The sequence below is a fragment of the Dipodomys merriami genome, unplaced genomic scaffold, assembly GCF_024711535.1.
Source record: "Dipodomys merriami isolate MVZ:Mamm:240054 unplaced genomic scaffold, mDipMer1.0.p SCAF_137, whole genome shotgun sequence".
Taxonomy (NCBI): domain Eukaryota; kingdom Metazoa; phylum Chordata; class Mammalia; order Rodentia; family Heteromyidae; genus Dipodomys; species Dipodomys merriami.
In genome coordinates, this window is record NW_027202682.1 from 2,974,990 (window position 1) to 2,993,131 (window position 18,142).

The 18,142-nt window shown below is 60.4% G+C and overlaps 2 protein-coding genes across 2 annotated transcripts in view; one reads left to right on the forward strand and one right to left on the reverse strand.

Annotated features, from left to right (window-relative positions):
- Window positions 1-4,991, forward strand: LOC138825498 (deoxyribonuclease-1-like). The gene is made up of 10 exons (XM_070020142.1): window positions 1-2,018; window positions 2,555-2,747; window positions 2,940-3,087; window positions 3,346-3,434; window positions 3,522-3,605; window positions 3,740-3,855; window positions 3,928-4,040; window positions 4,118-4,272; window positions 4,666-4,762; window positions 4,854-4,991. The coding sequence occupies exons 3-10, from the start codon at window positions 2,941-2,943 to the stop codon at window positions 4,899-4,901; spliced, it is 849 nt and encodes a 282-aa protein (XP_069876243.1). The 5' UTR covers window positions 1-2,018; window positions 2,555-2,747; window position 2,940; the 3' UTR covers window positions 4,902-4,991.
- LOC138825495 (heat shock protein 75 kDa, mitochondrial-like) overlaps window positions 4,937-18,142 on the reverse strand; it is a 24,177-nt gene continuing 10,971 nt past the window's right edge. The window contains exons 5-18 of the mRNA XM_070020137.1: window positions 17,984-18,055; window positions 16,370-16,530; window positions 15,243-15,352; window positions 14,651-14,724; window positions 13,954-14,109; window positions 12,205-12,325; window positions 10,804-10,873; window positions 9,106-9,253; window positions 7,577-7,762; window positions 7,182-7,320; window positions 6,855-6,940; window positions 5,811-5,956; window positions 5,225-5,297; window positions 4,937-5,142 (exon numbers count right to left, since the gene is read on the reverse strand). Coding sequence (XP_069876238.1) covers window positions 5,041-5,142; window positions 5,225-5,297; window positions 5,811-5,956; window positions 6,855-6,940; window positions 7,182-7,320; window positions 7,577-7,762; window positions 9,106-9,253; window positions 10,804-10,873; window positions 12,205-12,325; window positions 13,954-14,109; window positions 14,651-14,724; window positions 15,243-15,352; window positions 16,370-16,530; window positions 17,984-18,055 — 1,644 coding nt within the window. The 3' untranslated portion in view covers window positions 4,937-5,040. The remainder of the gene's footprint in view (window positions 5,143-5,224; window positions 5,298-5,810; window positions 5,957-6,854; window positions 6,941-7,181; window positions 7,321-7,576; window positions 7,763-9,105; window positions 9,254-10,803; window positions 10,874-12,204; window positions 12,326-13,953; window positions 14,110-14,650; window positions 14,725-15,242; window positions 15,353-16,369; window positions 16,531-17,983; window positions 18,056-18,142) is intronic.

Below are 18,142 nucleotides of genomic sequence, written 5' to 3' on the forward strand. Positions count from 1 at the left end.
GGACAGAGCCCCTGCCACAGAGCTCGCAGGAGCGCAGCCGGAACTGCAAAAGGCTGCCTGGAAGGCGGGCGCTGGGGGCTTGCGCCTGTCAGCTACTCAGGAAGCTGAGATCTGAGGATGGAGCTTCAAAGCCACCCTGGGCAGCAAAGTCCATGAGTTTGTTTTTTTGTTTTTGTTTTTTTTTTCAGTCGGTCATGGGGCTTCAACTCTGGGCCTGGGCGCTGTCCCTCAGCTCTTCAGCTCAAGGCGAGCACTCTTGAGCCACAGCACCACTTATTTTCTGGTGGTTCATTGGAGATAAGAGTCTCATGGACTTTCTTGCCTGGGCTGGCTTTGAACCGTGATCCTCAGATCTCAGCCTCCTGAGTAGCTAGGATGACAGGCGTGAGCCACCAGCACCCGGCTAGTCCATGAGTCTTATCTCCAAAGAGCCAGAAATAGAAATGTAGCTCAAGTGGCAGTGTACTAGCCTTGAGGGGAAAGAAAGCAGCTCAGGACAGCACCCAAGTTCCAGCCTAGGACCAGCGCACACACGCAAGAAGGCTCCACGAGCCCTGACCTGCGAGCTCATCTCTGCTGTGACACCGACTGCAGGAAACCTCTTCCTCACACTGCTCATCCAGCTTGCCTAGGACCGTCCCCTCCGCCTGGAGCCAGCCTCAGCCTGCTCCTCAGCCTCTCAAGCCGGCTTCCACCGCGCCACACTCCACAGCTTCCCACATGCAAATGTTGATGATTTTTTTGGGTAGTTTTCATGTGTTTGTGTGTGTGCGTACATGTGTGCACGTGTGTTGCATGCACGTGTGTGCCAGTCCTAGGGCTTGACCTCAGCCTAGTGCTGTCCTTGAGCTTTTGTGCACTCATAAGCAAAAGCCACGGTTCTACTCTAGTTTTTTGGTGTTTAATCAGATAAGAGTCACATAAACTTTCCTACCTGGGCTGGCTTTGAACTAAGATCCTCAGACCTGTCACCAGCAGCTCTATCCGTATAGCCAAGAGCTGCCTGGCACAGAGGAAAGAGTTGGAGGAGAGGTTCGAGCCTCGGGGATGGTGGCCTGAGTGGAAGTGTTGTTTGTTGACCGTTGCCCTTCAGGGTTAACGAAGGCCTTACCTACCTTCCAGTGAGGGTTCCACGGCAAGTCCTGACTCAGCCCTGCTCTGGGGGCCGCCCTGCGCCTAGGTAGACCGGGCTCAGCCATTTGCTCCAGGCCTGAGTCCTGACCTTCCTGCTGGATAGGGGGAAGAGGACAGGGGTGCCTGGCGGCTCCCAGGAGCGCAGAGGGGTGACAGCACTGGACAGCCTAGACCCCACACCACGAGCCACACAGTGCCAGCTGTGGTTGGTGTTGCTGTGTCTGGTGGGGTGTTGAACCAGGCCACCTCTGGATGGTGGCTGCTCACAGAGCGCCTCGTCACAGGACTGACAATGTCAGAATCAGGAGAGCCACCGGGTATAGATGTGCTTGAGCCTGTCCTGGCCTTAGATAACTGGAAAGGGCAAGGCTGGCGCCCACCTTAGCTGGAAAGGCAGCCCACCCCCCCGATGCTCCCTTCCTGCCTGCCCTTGGCTTCCAGGCCAAGCTGCTGACCTTGGCCTTGCTTTGCTTACTCCTGCCTTGAGCTGGCTACCCCATCCCCCACCCCGCAGCCTTCTGCAGCCCGCTCGCTCCAAGGCTCTCGAGCCTCAGTCCTGCCTCCACGCTGTCTGGCCCCCACCCCTTCCTTCGCACACGGCGCGCTGTCCTCCTAGAGCCGACACAGCCACTTGAAGTGGTGGAAAGACAGTTCCATAGTCCTGGAACTAGGTGTGAGTAAGAGTGCGACCCTCCATGCAGTCACGTTGATTTTGTAGAGAAAGGCAGACATCAAAGAGGCCACAAGACCATGGGGACAGAGACTGGACTGGAAGCAGCTGCGTGTCGGAGAGGCCACCGGAAGCTGGAAGGGACAAGAACCCGCCCAGAGCTTAGGGAGCTCAGTCCTGTTGGCATTTGGGCTTCCAGCTTCTCTCTGGAACGGTAAGAGGATCTTCAGCCTGAGTTAGTGGTAATGTGTTCTAGCACCGCAGGACATGAACGGGAACGGGAAGGTCGGGATTCTGCAGAAAAGTGACCGAGCCAAAGCCGGGCCCTGGGCTGCTGCAGTCCCCCTGGGGCTGGAATTCCAGCCTTCCATCAGCCCTGGTGTTATGTCCACACTTCCTGTCCAGAGCCTCCAAATTCTTGCCCAGTTGCCCACCTCACAGTTGGCAAATGAGGGGTTGGAGTGGTCACAGTCTCGGGCCCCCTTGCAGTAGTCAGCCTGGGTGTGGCTCAAGGTCAGACCAGAGACACGGATGAGCAGTCCAGCTCTCTGGCGCACACCTCCTGCCATCCCCGGTTGAGCGCACAGGCTGGGCAAAGGACACTTTGGCACTTGACAATAATGTTTGCATAGGGGTGTAAAGTGTTTTTACAACAGCAAGGAGCTGTGTCTGTTGAAGTTAAAACATGCCAGCGGCCCGCCCACGACCCAGGGGAAGCGCACAGGCAGCGCCTTTGTTCTGTGTTCTCAGGTGGAGGGTGCACACAAGGCCCGGGAGGTCAGATGCCTGAACCTTTAAAGCTGGCCAAGGGCACGCATGCCTGGCATTGCCTGTGTAGACACGGAGCCCTGCAGCTCTGCAAGCGCTCTGCTCGTCTTTAGACTCGGCTTTGTAAAGGACATCAAAGAGTATTCTAGACTCTTCTCTGTGGACATCACTTCAGGTGAGCGCCAGGTTTGTCCCTGGGGGCCAGGGAAGCAGGCCCCCTTCCCACAGACAGCACTGCTCCCAGGGCCGGACTGCTCTGGATCCCAGGCCTGAGCACCTGGGGCTCCCAGATCACTAGGCGAGCCTCGGGCAGAAGGCTGCAGGGGTGCCTCACTGCTTGTCTTCCCGTGGCTCACCCTCCACCCAGGATGAGGGGCACCGCGCTGTTGGGGACACTGGTTGCCCTGGCCAGCCTACAGCAGGTGGCTGTGTCTTTGAGGATCGCAGCCTTCAACATCCAGACTTTCGGGGAGACCAAGATGTCCAATGCCACCCTCTCCAGGTACATTGTAGAGGTAAGCACAGGAGGACCTGTCCTGGGGACAGCCAGCTGCATGCAGGGTTGAGTGCCTCCAGCCTTGTCAACTGGGGGAGACAGCAGACACCTGTCACATGCCATGTCACGTAACAGTGTAGCTGTGAAAATGCCCCAAGGAACAGAAGCTGTAACGCTAGTTGTAGCCTGTGTGTGTCCGGGAGTGGAGAGGGCCGTGACCTGGCTTGGAGAGAAGAAGGTCCCCACAACACCTGGCTGCCCTGGCCTTGCCCCTTAGATCCTGAGTCGCTATGACATCGCCCTTGTCCAGGAAGTCAGAGACACTTATCTGGTAGCCGTGGGGAAGCTGCTGGATGAACTCAACCGGTAGGTGACCATTCATCTGGGTGGCAGTGAGCAGGTCTCTTGTGTCAGTAGCCGGCCCCAATGAGACCCTTGGTTCATTCCATTCAGGGACGCACCGGACACCTATCGCTACGTGGTCAGTGAGCCACTGGGTCGCAGCAGCTACAAGGAGCAGTACCTCTTCTTGTACAGGTGAGGCCCAGGGCCACGGCTGTGCCCCAGCATGGACGGGGCTGAGGTGGTCTGGGTCTAGCAGAATGCAGGGTCCCTGTGGGCACGCTTGCAGGCATGGGGAGGGGCGGCTCTGAGCTCACCTTCTCCCACAGGCCTGACCAGGTGACCGTGCTGGACAGCTACCACTACGACGACGGCTGTGAGCCCTGTGGGAACGACACGTTTAGCCGAGAGCCAGCCATTGTCAAGTTCTACTCCCCGTTCACAAGTGAGTGCCTGTCACGCTCCGTCTCTGCTCTGCACAGAGGCAGTGCTTATTAGCGTGTCTGCTTTTTCTCAGGTGTCAGGGAGTTTGCCATCGTGCCCCTACACTCAGCCCCCGCTGACGCTGTAACCGAGATCGACGCCCTCTATGATGTCTACTTGGACATCCGGGAGAAGTGGGGCCTGGAGGTGAGGCGGGGGCCAGGGCCTGGCCTGGCCTGGGGAGATCCTGCGTCCCTGGGCCAACAGGTGCTGTCTCCTTTCAGGACGTCATGTTGATGGGTGATTTCAATGCGGGCTGCAGCTACGTGACGACCTCGCAGTGGTCCTCTATCCGCCTGCGCACAATCCCTGCCTTCCAGTGGCTGATTCCTGACACTGCGGACACCACAGTCTCGTCTACGCACTGTGCCTACGATAGGTGAGTGCGGCCCTCACCCTCACTGGTGCCTGGCGGCCACTGTCCCACCTCAGGCTGCTTCTGTATGTGGTACTGAGGAATCGAACCCAGGGCCTCATGCTTGCGAGGCAAGCGCTCTACCACTGAGCCACCTGCCCAGCCTGAACTCAAGGCCTGGGCACTCCCTGAGCTTCTTATTGGCTCAGGGCTAGCATTATACACCACTTGAGCCACACAGCGCCACTTCCGGCTCTTTCTGTGTATATGTGGTGCTGAGGAATCGAACCTAGGGCCTCATGCTTGCTAGGCAAGCGCTCTACCACTAGGCCATCTTCCCAGCACTGTAGTCTGGTGTTTTGTCAGTGGTCTTGGCTCAACCGCCTGAGGAAACCTTGTCTCCCGGCTTGACTGCAGGATTGTGGTTGTCGGGAAGCTGCTCCAGGAGGCCGTTGTTCCTGGCTCAGCTGCTCCCTTTGACTTCCAGACCGCGTACCACCTGAGCGTCCCACTTGTAAGTGCCCCACTTGTAAGTGCCCTTGACCGGCACACAGCGGGGGGAGGTGGGGGTGGCGGGTAATAGCGAGCATGGCTCCCTCCTACAGGCCAAAGCCATCAGTGACCACTACCCCGTGGAGGTGACGCTCCAGTGAGCAGCATCGTTCCTCAGCACATCTGGACAGACATGTGGATTAAGAAATAACTTTTTAATGGAGATAAATAAAGCGGTGGTGGTCTCACTACTTTCAGTGTCCAGGCCTCTTTTGTGCCTCTGAGACAGATGGACTCCTGTCAGTGTTTCTCCAGGGCCTTAACAAGAAGGTCATTCAGACGGCTAACCATGGGCCTGGGGTCATCCACGAGACCTGCGGCTATCATGGCGTTGTCATAGATCTGTAAGGCAGGGAGGAAAATGCATTAGAGGGAGGACAGGGACTTCCCCCCCTTCTAAGCCAAACCCAGTAGCTCCCCTTACCTGGTCCACAAGCAGCTGGGCCAGCTCTGGCTCGCCTTCTCTCAGCTGGTTGAGCTTCCTGATCAGCGTGTGCCTGCAATGATGGGAAACACCAGAAAAGTCAGCTCAGATTGAGCACTGGGTCCCATCCTCAGTACCACATGAACAGAACAGGCTGGAAGTCAGGTGCTATGGCTCAAGGAGTAGAGTGCTAACCTTGAGCTTCGGGATAGCAGTTCAAAGCCCCAGGATTGGGGGGGGGGGAGAATTTCAGGACAGAGGGGCCCAGGGCCAGTAATCTTGATGCCTGACCAGCTCAGGAGATAGTGACTGCATCTCTGGTGTCTACCTATATCTTTACAGAAGCAGACCCTGTACTAGAGGCAAACAGAAAATGGGTGTGCATGCTGTAAGGTGGATATGTACATTCACCTTGGGTTGTAGTGATGACGGAGGCTGCTAGGGGTTGGCAACAAGGTTCATTTTAAACTTCACATAGGTACAGTCTCAACTGTCCTCTAACTGCACACAGGTCTGTGCTCTTCCCTGGTCCATATGCTGCACAGTAGAACGCCCACACATGCAATTTGTAAGAGCAAAGTGGCACCTGGGGTTGATCTCCAGCGTGGGCTGCAGCAGCTGGGCGCGCTCCTCCTGGGTCTTGGCCAGCTGCTGCATGCGCAGGAAGTGCCGGGCAGCTCCCATCTCCAGCACTGTCACCATGGCAGGGTGGGTGTCCAGGCGGAAAGTGACCTGCAAACAAGGCAAAGGTGGGGTGGAAGGGTTGGCTGTCCAGCCAGGGAGAAGGCACTTCCGGAAGCTTACACAGAGTCCCGCCTCCTCCCCCCAAGACCAGAAGGTCGAAGATGTCCACATGGTACTGTTTTCACCTTAATCCTCCAGCTTACAAGCTAAGGCCGTCAGTACCTGGATCCTGTGGCACCTTGAGTCCCAACACAGGCCAGACTTTCTGTGTGTCAGCCTGGCCAATGGGGGGAGAATTTGGGCTTATTTGAGCCCCAACTCCCTGACATGTGCCGTGACCTTGTCTGCTAATCAGCCTGGGGACAAGCTACTCAAAGCCGACTGTGTGTGGGGGGGTGGGGGGGTACTGAGGCTTGAACTCAGGACATGGGCACTATCCATTAGCTCTTCCTCTCAAAGCTGAGCACTACCACTTCAAGCTTTATTGAGTCTCAGACTTTCCTGCGTAAGTTGGCTTCCAACCACAACCCTCAAATCCAAGCCTCCAGAGTAGCTAGCGGTTGTAAGGCAGGGGGGTCGTGTGATCCAGTCTGATGTGCCGTCTGTAGTTCCTTCTCAGTCTGAGGCCTGCCTGCGCCCAGCCGCTCCTGAGTGTGGCCATGAGCCCCTGCCCTGCACAGGACTGTCCCCTCTTGCTCTGAGCTCTCTGAAGGCCGGCAGCAGCCCGCACTGGGGCTACGATGGCCTGGCACTAGTTTGAATCCCTACTGTAGCCACTGCGGCTCCACAGGGTCTATACCAGGCTGGCCCCGGGGACCTCAGCTTGCTGCACCCGAGGCCTGAGCTCTCTACCGTGTGGGGAGGGCGGGCCCAGGCTTACTGCCATGGCGGGACCCCACATGGCGGCACTGTAGCCAGGGTGGCCGTCGGTCCCGGGCAGCCTCACCTTCACGTTGGCAACTCGAGGCCCCAGCGCGTTCCTCATCCAGGCCGTCAACTCCTCCGTCTCCTTCTCCGTCAGGCGCTCACTGGCTGCAAAAGAGCGGGAGTCACAGGCCTGGGGCCCTGTGCAGCCCTGCGCACCACTGCCCTCCCCAGCCACCCTGGAAACATCCCACCTCCGGTGGAAAGAAACCTCGGGGGGCTTTGGCGCCTGTGGGTGCTTAGTTCTGTTAAGGAGACATCCTGCTAGGATGCTTCCAAGCACCAGCCCAACCGCGGGTGGGCTGCCCACCTCATGCGCTGCCCAGCCCCGGAGAGGGGCAGAGCCAACCTGGGGATGTGTCCTCCAACTTCTCCTCCTTGTAGTGATCCACCACGATGTCCGTCTCCACCGAGATCAGCTTCTTCTTGTCGAACTCACGCAGGTGCAGCAGGGTGAGCTCGTCGAACTGCTCGTAGCAAAAGAGCACCTGCAGGCGCCCCAAGCTCCATCAGCCAGACAGCGAAGGGGAGCCCTGCTGGGGGCTTTGGGCCTCTAGGCCTATTTGCCAGAAGGTTCTGAGAGGGGCTCTGTTGGTGCGCGAGTCCCCTTCTGAAGGTGAAGGCTGGCTGGCAGACAGGCCTCCCCGGCACGGTCCGACCTCCTGGCGTGGGCACATCTGGTCACCCCTCCCCAGCACCGAGCGTGAGTTTGAGACCCTCCTTCCGCAGAAGTGGCTTGCTCACCTCTGTGTTCTTCTGCTTCATGGCCTCATAATAGGGCGAGTGCTCGGCCAGGTGGCGGCTGGGTGCACACAGGTAGTAGATGTTGCGGGTGCCGGGCTGCATGCGGCTGGCGTAGTCGGACAGGCTGGTGAGGCGGCCGGCCGGCAGTGCCGAGGACTCATAGCGCAGCAGCTTCGCGATGTCCTCCTGCGCACACAAGGCGCTCACAGAGGCCCGGCACCTTCCCCCCCAGGTGGCCCAGAGCCACCCAAGGCCAACCCCGCTCCCCAGGCCCTCTGCTGTCCTCAGTGACACAGCCATGGGGTGAAGCCCGCATGACCCAGATTCCCGTGCTGTAAGAGGTCCTGGAGCGGCCCTGCACGCCAACGCCGCGTGCAGCAAGCCGGTCCCTGCAGCTGCAGCCGGGGGCCGCCTGGTCTAAGCCACGGCCCCGACAGCAGAGCGCAGGAGACAGCACTGGAGCCTGGGGAGGTGCCGGTGACCGGGCTGTGCCGGGTGAAGGGGCTGGGGGAGCACGGCTGTGCCTGTGTGCGCACGCTGCGGGGACACGCGTGCAAGGCGTGTCTCGGGGAGAGCTCGGCACGTGTGAACTGCAGCGTGCTGGGACCACAGTGCGATAAAGCAGGGGCAGCAGGGCTGCAGCAGGTCTGGGTCCCCAGGGGTGCTCTCCCACGCCCGCCCCACCCACAATTCCTCAGCCGCCCCCCCTCCCTGCGGGCCCCTGACTCCCATCACCCACCAAGAAGGCCCACGGGGTCCCACTTCCTGCCAGCCTCCAACGCGCAGGGGCCAGGAGGGGAGGCCTGGCCCTTCGGCCCGTGCCGGGGGTAGGGCCGTGCGGTGTGAACCTGACCTGCCAGCGGGGCGCTAGGAGCACGGTAACGCTGGCCTCTGGCTGTCTGAGGGGGTTTCAGGGAGGATGAGCTGAGGAGGAACATGGGGGCACTGCTCCATAGGTTGGGGTTCAGGTGAGGTAAGAGCGGAGAACATGCTTGCGTCATGACAAACATTTGCAACTGGGAGAGGGAGTCCTGCCCACGCCGCACCGCACGCCAGACGCTGAGAGGCGCCGAGGCCCGCGCCGCACCGCGCCACCGAGGCCCACGCCGCACCGCGCCACCGAGGCCCACGCCGCACCGCGCCACCGAGGCCCGCGCCGCACCGCACGCCGGACGCTGAGAGGCGCCGAGGCCCGCGCCGCACCGCGCCACCGAGGCCCGCGCCGCACCGCACGCCGGACGCTGAGAGGCACCGAGGCCCGCGCCGCACCGCGCCACCGAGGCCCGCGCCGCACCGCACGCCGGACGCTGAGAGGCACCGAGGCCCGCGCCGCACCGCGCCACCGAGGCAAGCACCGCACAGCACGCCGGACACTGAGAGGCGCCGAGGCCCGCGCCGCACCGCACGCCGGACGCTGAGAGGCACCGAGGCCCGCCCCGCACCGCGCCACCGAGGCCCGCGCCACCGAGGCCCGCGCCGCACCGCGCCGCCGAGGCCCGCGCCGCACCGCGCCACCGAGGCCCGCTCACCTTGACCTCCTGCTCCGCAGAGGTCACGATGCCCTCCCGCATGAACAGGCCGTAGTCTTCAAAAAACTTGGCATATTTCTCGGCATCTTTTTTGCTCTGGTCAATGAAAAACTTTATCACCCTCTGCTGTAGAACATCTCGAAGTTTCCTGCAAAAGAGAAGTCGATGCGGGTGAGCAGGAGCTCTGAGTACCAGGACAGAGGAGACAGGACCAAGGGAGCCGGGCGGTGCCACACGAGGGACTGCACTGCCCCCTGCAGGCAGAGACGTGCATGGACGTCCCCTGGGGAGGACCGTCAGCCACACTCAAGCCCAAGTCTACTGCCTGAGGCTCCAGGAAACTGTCAAGATGAACTGCCAAACGCATGGACCAGAGCACCCACGGGGGCACATGATCTAACAAACTCGGCGTTCCGTGGGGGAGCGCGATGCCGGGTGATAAGCCACGCCACAGAAAATCACATCTGACAGTCCCAGAACAGCGCGGAAGGAAGCGCCTGTGCGGAGACGGACTTAGCCTGGATGCGTAGCGCGAAGGCTGGGCCGCAGCTTTCCAAAAACAAGATTGTGCGCGTCAGGCCCAACGAGGCCTGCGGCGCCACGTACGGCACCAGCTAACAGTGCGGCAGGCCACACTCCCGTCAGCCTTGACTTTCCTTTGCAAAAGTAAAGCTTCCGCTGGGCACTCGTGGCTCACGCCTGTCATCCTAGCTACTCAGGAGTCTGTGATCTGAGGATCATGGTTCAAAGCCAGCCTGGGCAGGAAAGTCTCTGATCTCCAATGAACCACCAGAAAACCAGAAGTGGCGCTGTGGCTCAAGTGGTAGAGCACTCGCCTTGAGCTGAAGAGCTGAGGGACAGCGCCCAGGCCCCGAGTTCAGGCCCCACGACAAAAAAAAAAAAAAAAAAAAGCCACAACCTATCCCCCACAGTCCAGAGCAGTGACAACAATTCTAAAACTCACGCTTTCCTTCCTCCTCCTCCCCCCCTCAGCCTCAGGTGAGAACGGGACTGGATCAGGACTGAGGAGGACCTGTGCAGGTTCACAGCTGGCCGAGGGGAGGGCACGGACAAGGGCCAAGAGGAAAGCGAGACGGAATGTCTGACCACGCAGGGTGACAAGGCCCCAACAGTGAGCAACGAAGCCAAGCTGGCTTTGGATCTGTCACGAAAAGGCTACCAAAGGGAGCCTCCTCACTGCCAACAGGGCATCTCCAAACACCAGAGGGGAGAAACTAGAATGTTGCAGAGTAACGTACTAGCATGTGCTGGGCAGATTTCTAATACCAGGCCCAGGGGCTCACCCTGTGATCCCACCTAATCAGGAGGCAGAGATCATGAGGTTCAAGATCTGAGGCTGGTCCCCTGGCAAGCACTTGAGACCACTTGCAAGGCTGAGACCTGAGGACCGTGTTTCAAAGCCAGCTCAGGTAAACAAATCCAAGACACTCACCTCCAACTAACGAGCAAAAAGCTAGAACTGGGATCACGGCTGACTCAAGCACAGGCAGGAAAGTCTGTAAGACTCTTTATCTCCAATTAACCCCCAAAAAGCAAAAGCAAAGCTGTGGCTCAAATGATAGAGCACTAGCCTTGAACAAAACTGACTGTGCCCAGCCCCCGAGTTCTAGCCCAGCACTGACACGATCTGAGCAGGGAGCCCGCTGTGGCCGCACCCCAGCCCCATGACGGACGCACCTGATGAGCGCGCTCTCCTGCAGGAGCTCGCGGCTGAGGTTCAGGGGGATGTCCTCGCTGTCCACCACACCTGAGGGGACGGCACCGTCACACGCCAGCTTCTCACAGCTTTCCTCCCACAGCCTGGCCTGGCATGGGCCACGTACGGCGAGGAGGAGCAGGGAGGAAGGGGCGCCCTCCTCCACCCCCCGCCCACTCCCCACAGAATGGGCACAGACAGCCTGGGGTCAGGTCAGGTTGAGGGTCAGGCCTACATGTACTTGGGGACTCAGGAGACTCGGGATACTTGGCAAACATGTTCTGGATTTTACTTTAAAAGTCCTAAGCCAATGCCAGGTGCTGGTGGCTCACGCCTGTAATCTTAGCTACTCAGGAGGCTGAGATCTAAGGATCATAGTTCAAAGCCAGCAAAGGCAAGAAAGTTTGAGGTTCCTTTTTTTTTTGGTCCGGTCGTGGGGCCTGAACTCTGGGCCTGGGCGCTGTCCCTCAGCTCTTCAGCTCAAGGCTAGTGCTCTACCACTTGAGCCACAATGCCACTTCCGGCTTTTTTCTTTTTGCTTATGTGGTGCTGAGGAATCGAACCCAGGGCCTCAGGCATGCAAGGCAAGCGCTCTACCACTGAGCCACCTTCCCAGCCCCTGAGGTTCTTGTTTCTAATTAGCCATCAAAAAAGCTGGAAGTAGAGTTGTGGCTCAACTGGTAGAGCACTAGCCTTCAGCATGAAAGCTCTGGGGTAGGGTCGAGGCCCTGAGTTCAGGCCCCAGCACTGGCCTGTGCACACATGTACACACAAAACCCTAAATAGACAGAAGTAGTAGGATACCTGTCTAATCCCAGCAACTAGGGAGGTTAAAAAGGACTGTGACTTCAAGGTCAACCTGACCGGGCTGGGAAGGTGGCTCAGTGGTAGAGCGCTTGCCTTGCATGCATGAGGTCCTGGGTTCGATTCCTCAGCACCACATAAGCAAAAAGAAAAAAGCTAGAAGTGGCGCTGTCGCTAAGCGGTAGAGAGCTAGCCTTGAGCTGAAGAGCTGAGGGACAGCGCCCAGGCCCAGAGTTCAGGCCCCACGACCGGACCAAAAAAAAAAAAAAAAGGTCAATCTGACCCACACGGCAAAATACTGTCACAGGCACCCCTCCTACACCAACAGTCTGTGCCTTTGTGCTGTTATAGAAAGGTCTAAACGTGAATTCTTTACTAAGCCATAATCTCAAAATCTTGGAACTTGTGTTGCTTTTTTACGCACTGAGCGAACTCAGCGCGCCCTCCCTCCCTCCCTCATCAGCAGCTCCTGCTGAGGCTGGCAAGCGCCATGCTGGCGTGCCAGGCCATGCTCCGCACCAGCAGCGCGCTTGCGCATACCGCCCACGGGCCCCCCAGGCGTGTGCCCGACCCCGTACCTCGAACGAAGCGCAGCCACTTGGGCAGGACGTCCGTGGCTTTGGTCTGGATGAGGACCTTGCGGCTGTACAGTGAGACGCTGGAGCCCAGCTCCCGGCTCACATCAAACATGGATGGTTTCTGGGGGCAAGAAAGGGCAAGGCTCGCTGGCATTGGCGGAAACCCACCCTAGCCACGGGAGGCGGGGTGATGGTGGCGCAGGGCTGGCCCATCCTAGGCCAGCCCCGGTGATTATGCTGCCCACCCTGTGTTCCAGGAGCCTCAGGCCCAGGATCTCCCCCGAAACCCACTGGCGGGGAAGGTGGACTGTCCGGCACCGCCGCCATCCTGACTCATTCTCTAAAGAGACACAAAGGTCCGGCAGATCCCCAAGAAGCAAGCCAAACCACGCGCCGGGGTCAGCCAGCAAATCCACAGGCCAAAGGATGAGTTTTACATTTTGAAAGGGATGGAGATAAATTCAAAATGAGTATTTCATGAAATGTAAAAAGGCAAAAAATTGGAGGCTAGGTGCAGTAATTCAGGTCTATTTACCCTTGCTACACGGGAGGTAAAGTTCATAAAGAGCCCAGCTCGAGCACAAAAACTGAGACCCTATTTTAACCAACAAACCAGACACAGTTTGTGGTCTAGCTGCAAGGGGAGCATGAATATGCAGATCAGGGCCAAGTAGACCCAGGCATAAATTAGATCCTGTTCAAAAGGCAAAAGCAGCTGGGCTCTGGGGCTCACGCTGTAATCCCAGCTGTAAAGGGAGCCAGTCCAGGTAGAGAAGATCCTGTGAGACTCCTATCTCCAATGAAGCACTCAAAAACCAGAAGTGGTGCTATGGCTCACAGGGGCAGAGCGCTCGCCTTGAAGAAGAGCTCAGGACAGCACCAGCCTCGAGCCCCACAACTGCCAAGACAAAGAAAGGAGCGCCTGACTGGCAAGCACAAACCCTAGTTGGAAATGAAACCAGAGCGAGGGAACCTGGGCGCCGAGTCGCAGCTCACTGTGCCCGCCTCGTGTGCAGGGACGCCGCCGGCAGCCCTCTGTCCCTCTGTCCCGGCACAGTGTCCACAGTTAGCGCAGGACTGTGACCAGAGAGCTACTCAGCCCACCAGAAGCACTCCGCCTCAGCGCTGGCTCTGGGGATGGTCTAGGCTGAGGGGGAGGCGCCGCTGGGCAGAGATCTGGCATTCTAAACAAGTCCTCAGGACACGGTGGCTCTGGCACACAGAAGCCACTTGAAAACAGGCAAGATCCCGCCTGGTTCTGTCCCAGATGGGTCACATGATGGAAGAGTGGGGGGGGGGGTCATAAGTGGAGGTGTGGTGAAGCGCAGGGGGAGGCAGGGGAGGGGGTCCTGAGCAGTGGGCGTGGTGAGGTGGAGGAAGGGGGGGTCCTGTGGTGTGCTGAGGTGCAGGGGTGAAGATGGGGGGGTCCTGAGCGGCGGGCGCAGCGAGGAGCAGGGGGAGGCCGGGGCTGCCCCATGCCAGGCTCCCGGGCACTTCTTGTGGCCCGAGCCAGGGCACAGAGCCCGTCCGCAGCCTCAGCCGGCCCTGCGCGCCCACAGCCCATCTCTGTCCCCAGGCATGGGCGCCAGGCCTGCACGGCCAGACGTCAGGGGAAACGTGCCCCGTGGGTGGCCCTGTGCGCCTCACCAGAAACATGGGCTTCCCCTCGGCTGGATGGTGGGCACTGAGCCGCCACCGTGGGGCGCCAGCCCCTAGCCCCCAGCACCCAGGGCTGAGCAGGGCGCTCACCGTCTCCGGCACGTAGAAGATGCTGCGGATGTTGAGGGGCGCATCCGTCTTGTAGTGCAGGGTGTAGCGGGGCTTGTCGTGGGCCTGGGCGATGTAGCGGTAGAACTCCTCGTGCTGTCCCTCACTGATGTCCTTGGGGTCCATCATCCAGACAGCCTAGATCCGGGGACCAGTGGGGAGCGTGTTTACAACACTTCCCAACAGCACAGCAGGGCCGGGGGTGCTGGGGTACAGACCGCGCCCCACACCGGCACCTCCACCCTCCAACACTGGGGCAAGGGACGGGAAAGACACAACCAACGCTCTGCAGCAGCACACCCCCTCGGCCCACGCAGGATAGAGTCGGGAAGGGTCCACAGGGCCACCCGCGAGGGTGGCTGTCCTGCCACAGGGGAGCCAGCGAGCAAGACCCCTTCCTCGTGAGAGGTGCCGTCGCCCGCCGTCACGGGGCAGAGCCGTGAAACGCCAGGCTCAGAGCAAGGAGCCGACGCGACAGGACAGGTCCACCAGCCCCTGCCGCGGGCAGTCCTCACGCAGCCACAGCCAGGCCCGGCCGCCAGGTTGCGAGAGGGTCACTCACTCTCCTGGAGCCTGCGGCCCAGGGGGCTGCGCCGGGGACCCCGCTATGCCCCTGGGACGTCATCCTGGAGCGCGTATCCCCCGCACTGGCCGAGCCCGAGGGCGCCTAGGACCGCACCTGCAGGGTGTTGATCCTCCGTCCGTTGAGGAACAGGGGGAAGCTGACGAAGTTGCTGTATTTCGTCACCACATCTGCAGGAGACAAAGATGAAGACGCGCGGCCGGGGCAGAGCAGGAGGCGCCAAGCGCACGAGGCTGCGGCGGCGCCCGTCCGTGCGGCCACCGCTTCACAGGGCAGGGGCAGGAGCAGGGCACAGGGGGGACGTGTGCTCCCCCCTGCACGGGAGGAGCATGCGCAGAGAGGGAGGCGGGCTGCTCAGGGTCTAAGGCCCCAAGACACCACAGAGGCTGGGCGTGACCCACGTGCTAACCGCCAGCCAAGCGGCCAGTCCCAGAGGGCGCAGGGCTCCCCATTGGCTTTCGGTGATAGAGAAGCGAATGGCTCGAGGCCTTCTGTGTATGAGCGTTGCGCATGCTCATAAATTCTGCTCATTTGCTTTCCTTTCAACACGCAAAGACCAACAAGCACTGCAGGCGCAGGCGCTGCACGCTGCGTCAGCTGGCCACCACCTGGCAGGGACTCGGACCACGCCCGCCCCACGGAGCCCCCCTCACCCGGGAGGGTCACATGGAGCACCCTGGCGCCTGACCTCGCACGCGGCCCTCTCCGGAGAACTCCCTGCAGTCGGGTTTGAGGTGGATGATTATTTTGGTCCCAGTTCGAACTCCGGACGCTTCGGCAATTTCGAACACTCCAGAGCTAAGACACGGGCAAAGGGAAGACAGTTGAGCGCTCACTCCCTACAAAGCCGAGTGCAGAAATGTGCACGCTGGGGTTTTTACAAGTAGAATCAAGCCAGCACGCAGAAAGGTGACCAAAAATAGCCTCTTCCTGTCTGGCTTTCTGAGGTGGGGAGCAGGGGTCTGGTTACGATTCCAGGCTGGCCTTGAACTTGATCCTCTTGCCTCGGCCTCCCAAGTGCTGGGCTTGTTATAAGCGCGCAGCCCACATCTGACTTCCTGCTCCAGGTAACGGACGCGGGGACAAGGATGCCTGCATGTGGCACGCGTCGGCCCCTCCCCCAGCCTCCCGGGCCCGAGTGACTCGGGGCACAAGGCCTCGCTCAGCTCCCACGCCACCGCGGGCTGCCAGCAGGGCAGAGCCGAGCAGAGCCGAGGCTGAGCCGGGGCCTGGGGAGCCTGTGCTCACTGAATGTTCAGGAATCTGTGGGCAGCCGGGCTCCCGCCAGCCCCACGCCCCACACAAGCCGCCATCGCACTAGCCAGAAATCACAGCTTCCAACCTACGCTTCAATAGCTGAGGTGCCATCCTCCCACCGACCTGCCGACAGCCGCCCGGGCGCAGGGGAGCGGCGGGCGGGCGGGCAGCCGTGAGGCACAGCCTGGCACGGCAGGGAGACGAGGCTGCGTGCACCGGGTGAGGCCCCGGCACTGGCCCACTGGCGACAGGACTTGGGGGCTGAGGCGGCCAAGGCGCGGCGGGGCGGAGGGGGCCCAAGGCGCAGGCAGAGAAGGGTGGGCAGATGCAGGCTCACAGCCCAGCCCAGCCACGGGGTCCAGTGCTGCACAAGTCACGGTGACCAGCCCCCACGGGCCACTTGTGCCCCAAAACAGCAGCTCAGACTTCAGGCCAGCAAGCCAGAAAATGCCAGAAAATGTAGAAAGCCTCGTCCTTGCCAAACTCAGCCGACCCGTGACTTGACACGTCCTCAGGGACCAGGACGCGCCCCACGCGACCGGTCGGCTCCTTGCTCACCCATCGGAAAGCCACTGGTAGCCTGGACTCCCCGGGGCTGCCGAGTGGGAGTAGACCTCAACTCTGTCGGCCACCATGAATGCCGAGTAGAAACCCACGCCGAACTGCCCGATGATCTTGCTGCTGGCCTCAGCCTGGCTCTGCAACGCTTCCAGAAAGGCCTGCGGTGACAAGAGGCAGGTTGGAGGAGGCTGCCGCCCCCTGCTGGCAGCGGACATCAGGCCAGGCATTAGAAGCCAGGCCTGGGAGCGGAGCAGAGCAAGCTCCCGGCTGGACCAACCAGGAACCAGGCTGCACCCCACGCCCAAAGCCACACTGCCTCCGCCAGCGCCTGCGGCCTGCCGTCCCGCACGAAGCAGGCCAGCGCCGCCCACGTAGGGGGGCCGCGCAGAGCACGCAGTCAGCCCCCAGCATCCCAGGGTGGGTGGCACCCTGGCCACTCAGGTCCTTTCTGTAAGACGGTGCAAGGTTCATCCCGCACGCTCTTCCCTGTACTTGGAATAATGTGGTGAAATAAGCACTTACACAGCTACTTACACTACCGCCCGGTGTAACACTGGCCCACTTACACAGCTACTTACACTACCGCCCAGTGTAACACTGGCCCACGCCACTGCCTTCTCTGGAGTCAGTGACAATCCGGGAACAGTAAGGCGGGACCGGAGCGAGCGGCGGCGGCAGGCTCTGCACTGCGCGCTGCGGCTCGGGCACCCAGGGCTGCTCAACACTGGAGGTGTGGCAGGGGATGAGGAGCCCACTTTTACTTATGCTCTGGTCTTTTCGCAGTCATGTGCACAGAGCAGATACTAGCCAGGCCAGGCAGACGATCCTTAAGGAAACTATCCAAGAGCTTCACGGGCACAAATCGGTCATGGGGCCTGATCTCCGGGCATGGCCACTGTCCCTGAGCTCTTCAGCTCAAGGCTAGAGCTCTACCACTTGTGCCACAGCGCCACTCCCCGTCTTCTGGTGGTTCATTGAAGGCTGGACTTTCCAGCCCAGGCTGGTTTTGAACCATGATCCTCAGCTCTCAGCCTCTGGAGTAGCTAGGATTACAGGCGTGAGCCACCAGCACCCAGCACACCGATTCTTAAAAACAGAATTTGAGAGTCACTTGGGAAAGGGTAAACTAACAAGATACAAGAGCTCTCAGGCTCCAAAAGAGGTGGTCGGGGCCTCCAGTGTCTGCCTTAGGTTGGAACAGAGCCTGAGCTGACAGCGAGCCTCCTGTCCCAACTGCGGCCCAATGGCCCACATAAACCGTGCACTGTAGAAGCCAGCGCCTAAGCTCCTCCTTGTGAACTGCTCTGCCTGGGCATAAAGGCCGCCTGACTCCGCAGGCTGACTGGGCCAGGCCCGCGCAGTGGATACAATGTCAGGAGGGGCTGGGGCGTGGCTGGAGTGGTGGAGCTCCAGCTGTGATCAAGAAAAGCGTCAGGAGGGGGAGCAGCGCATTCTGAACTCAGGATTTGAACCTGGCACACACCAGTTTGCAGCTCTGTACAAAGCACTCGCTCCAAACTCTTCATTCATCGAACAAGCGACTGCAGTGCTGCGACAGGCTGAGCGCCGCGGCGGTGTGCGGGGGGAAGGCGACACGCGAGGCACACTTACCTTTGACCCCGACCTGGCGATGGTGCCCAGGTTGGACACCAGCTCCGCCTGTGTCATCCCGATGCCCGTGTCCTGGGGAGAGAGGCGGAGTCCTTGGGGAGCGGAGGCAGGGTGAGGAGGGCGCAGGGGCCGCAGGGACACAGCACGCCAGCCCCGACC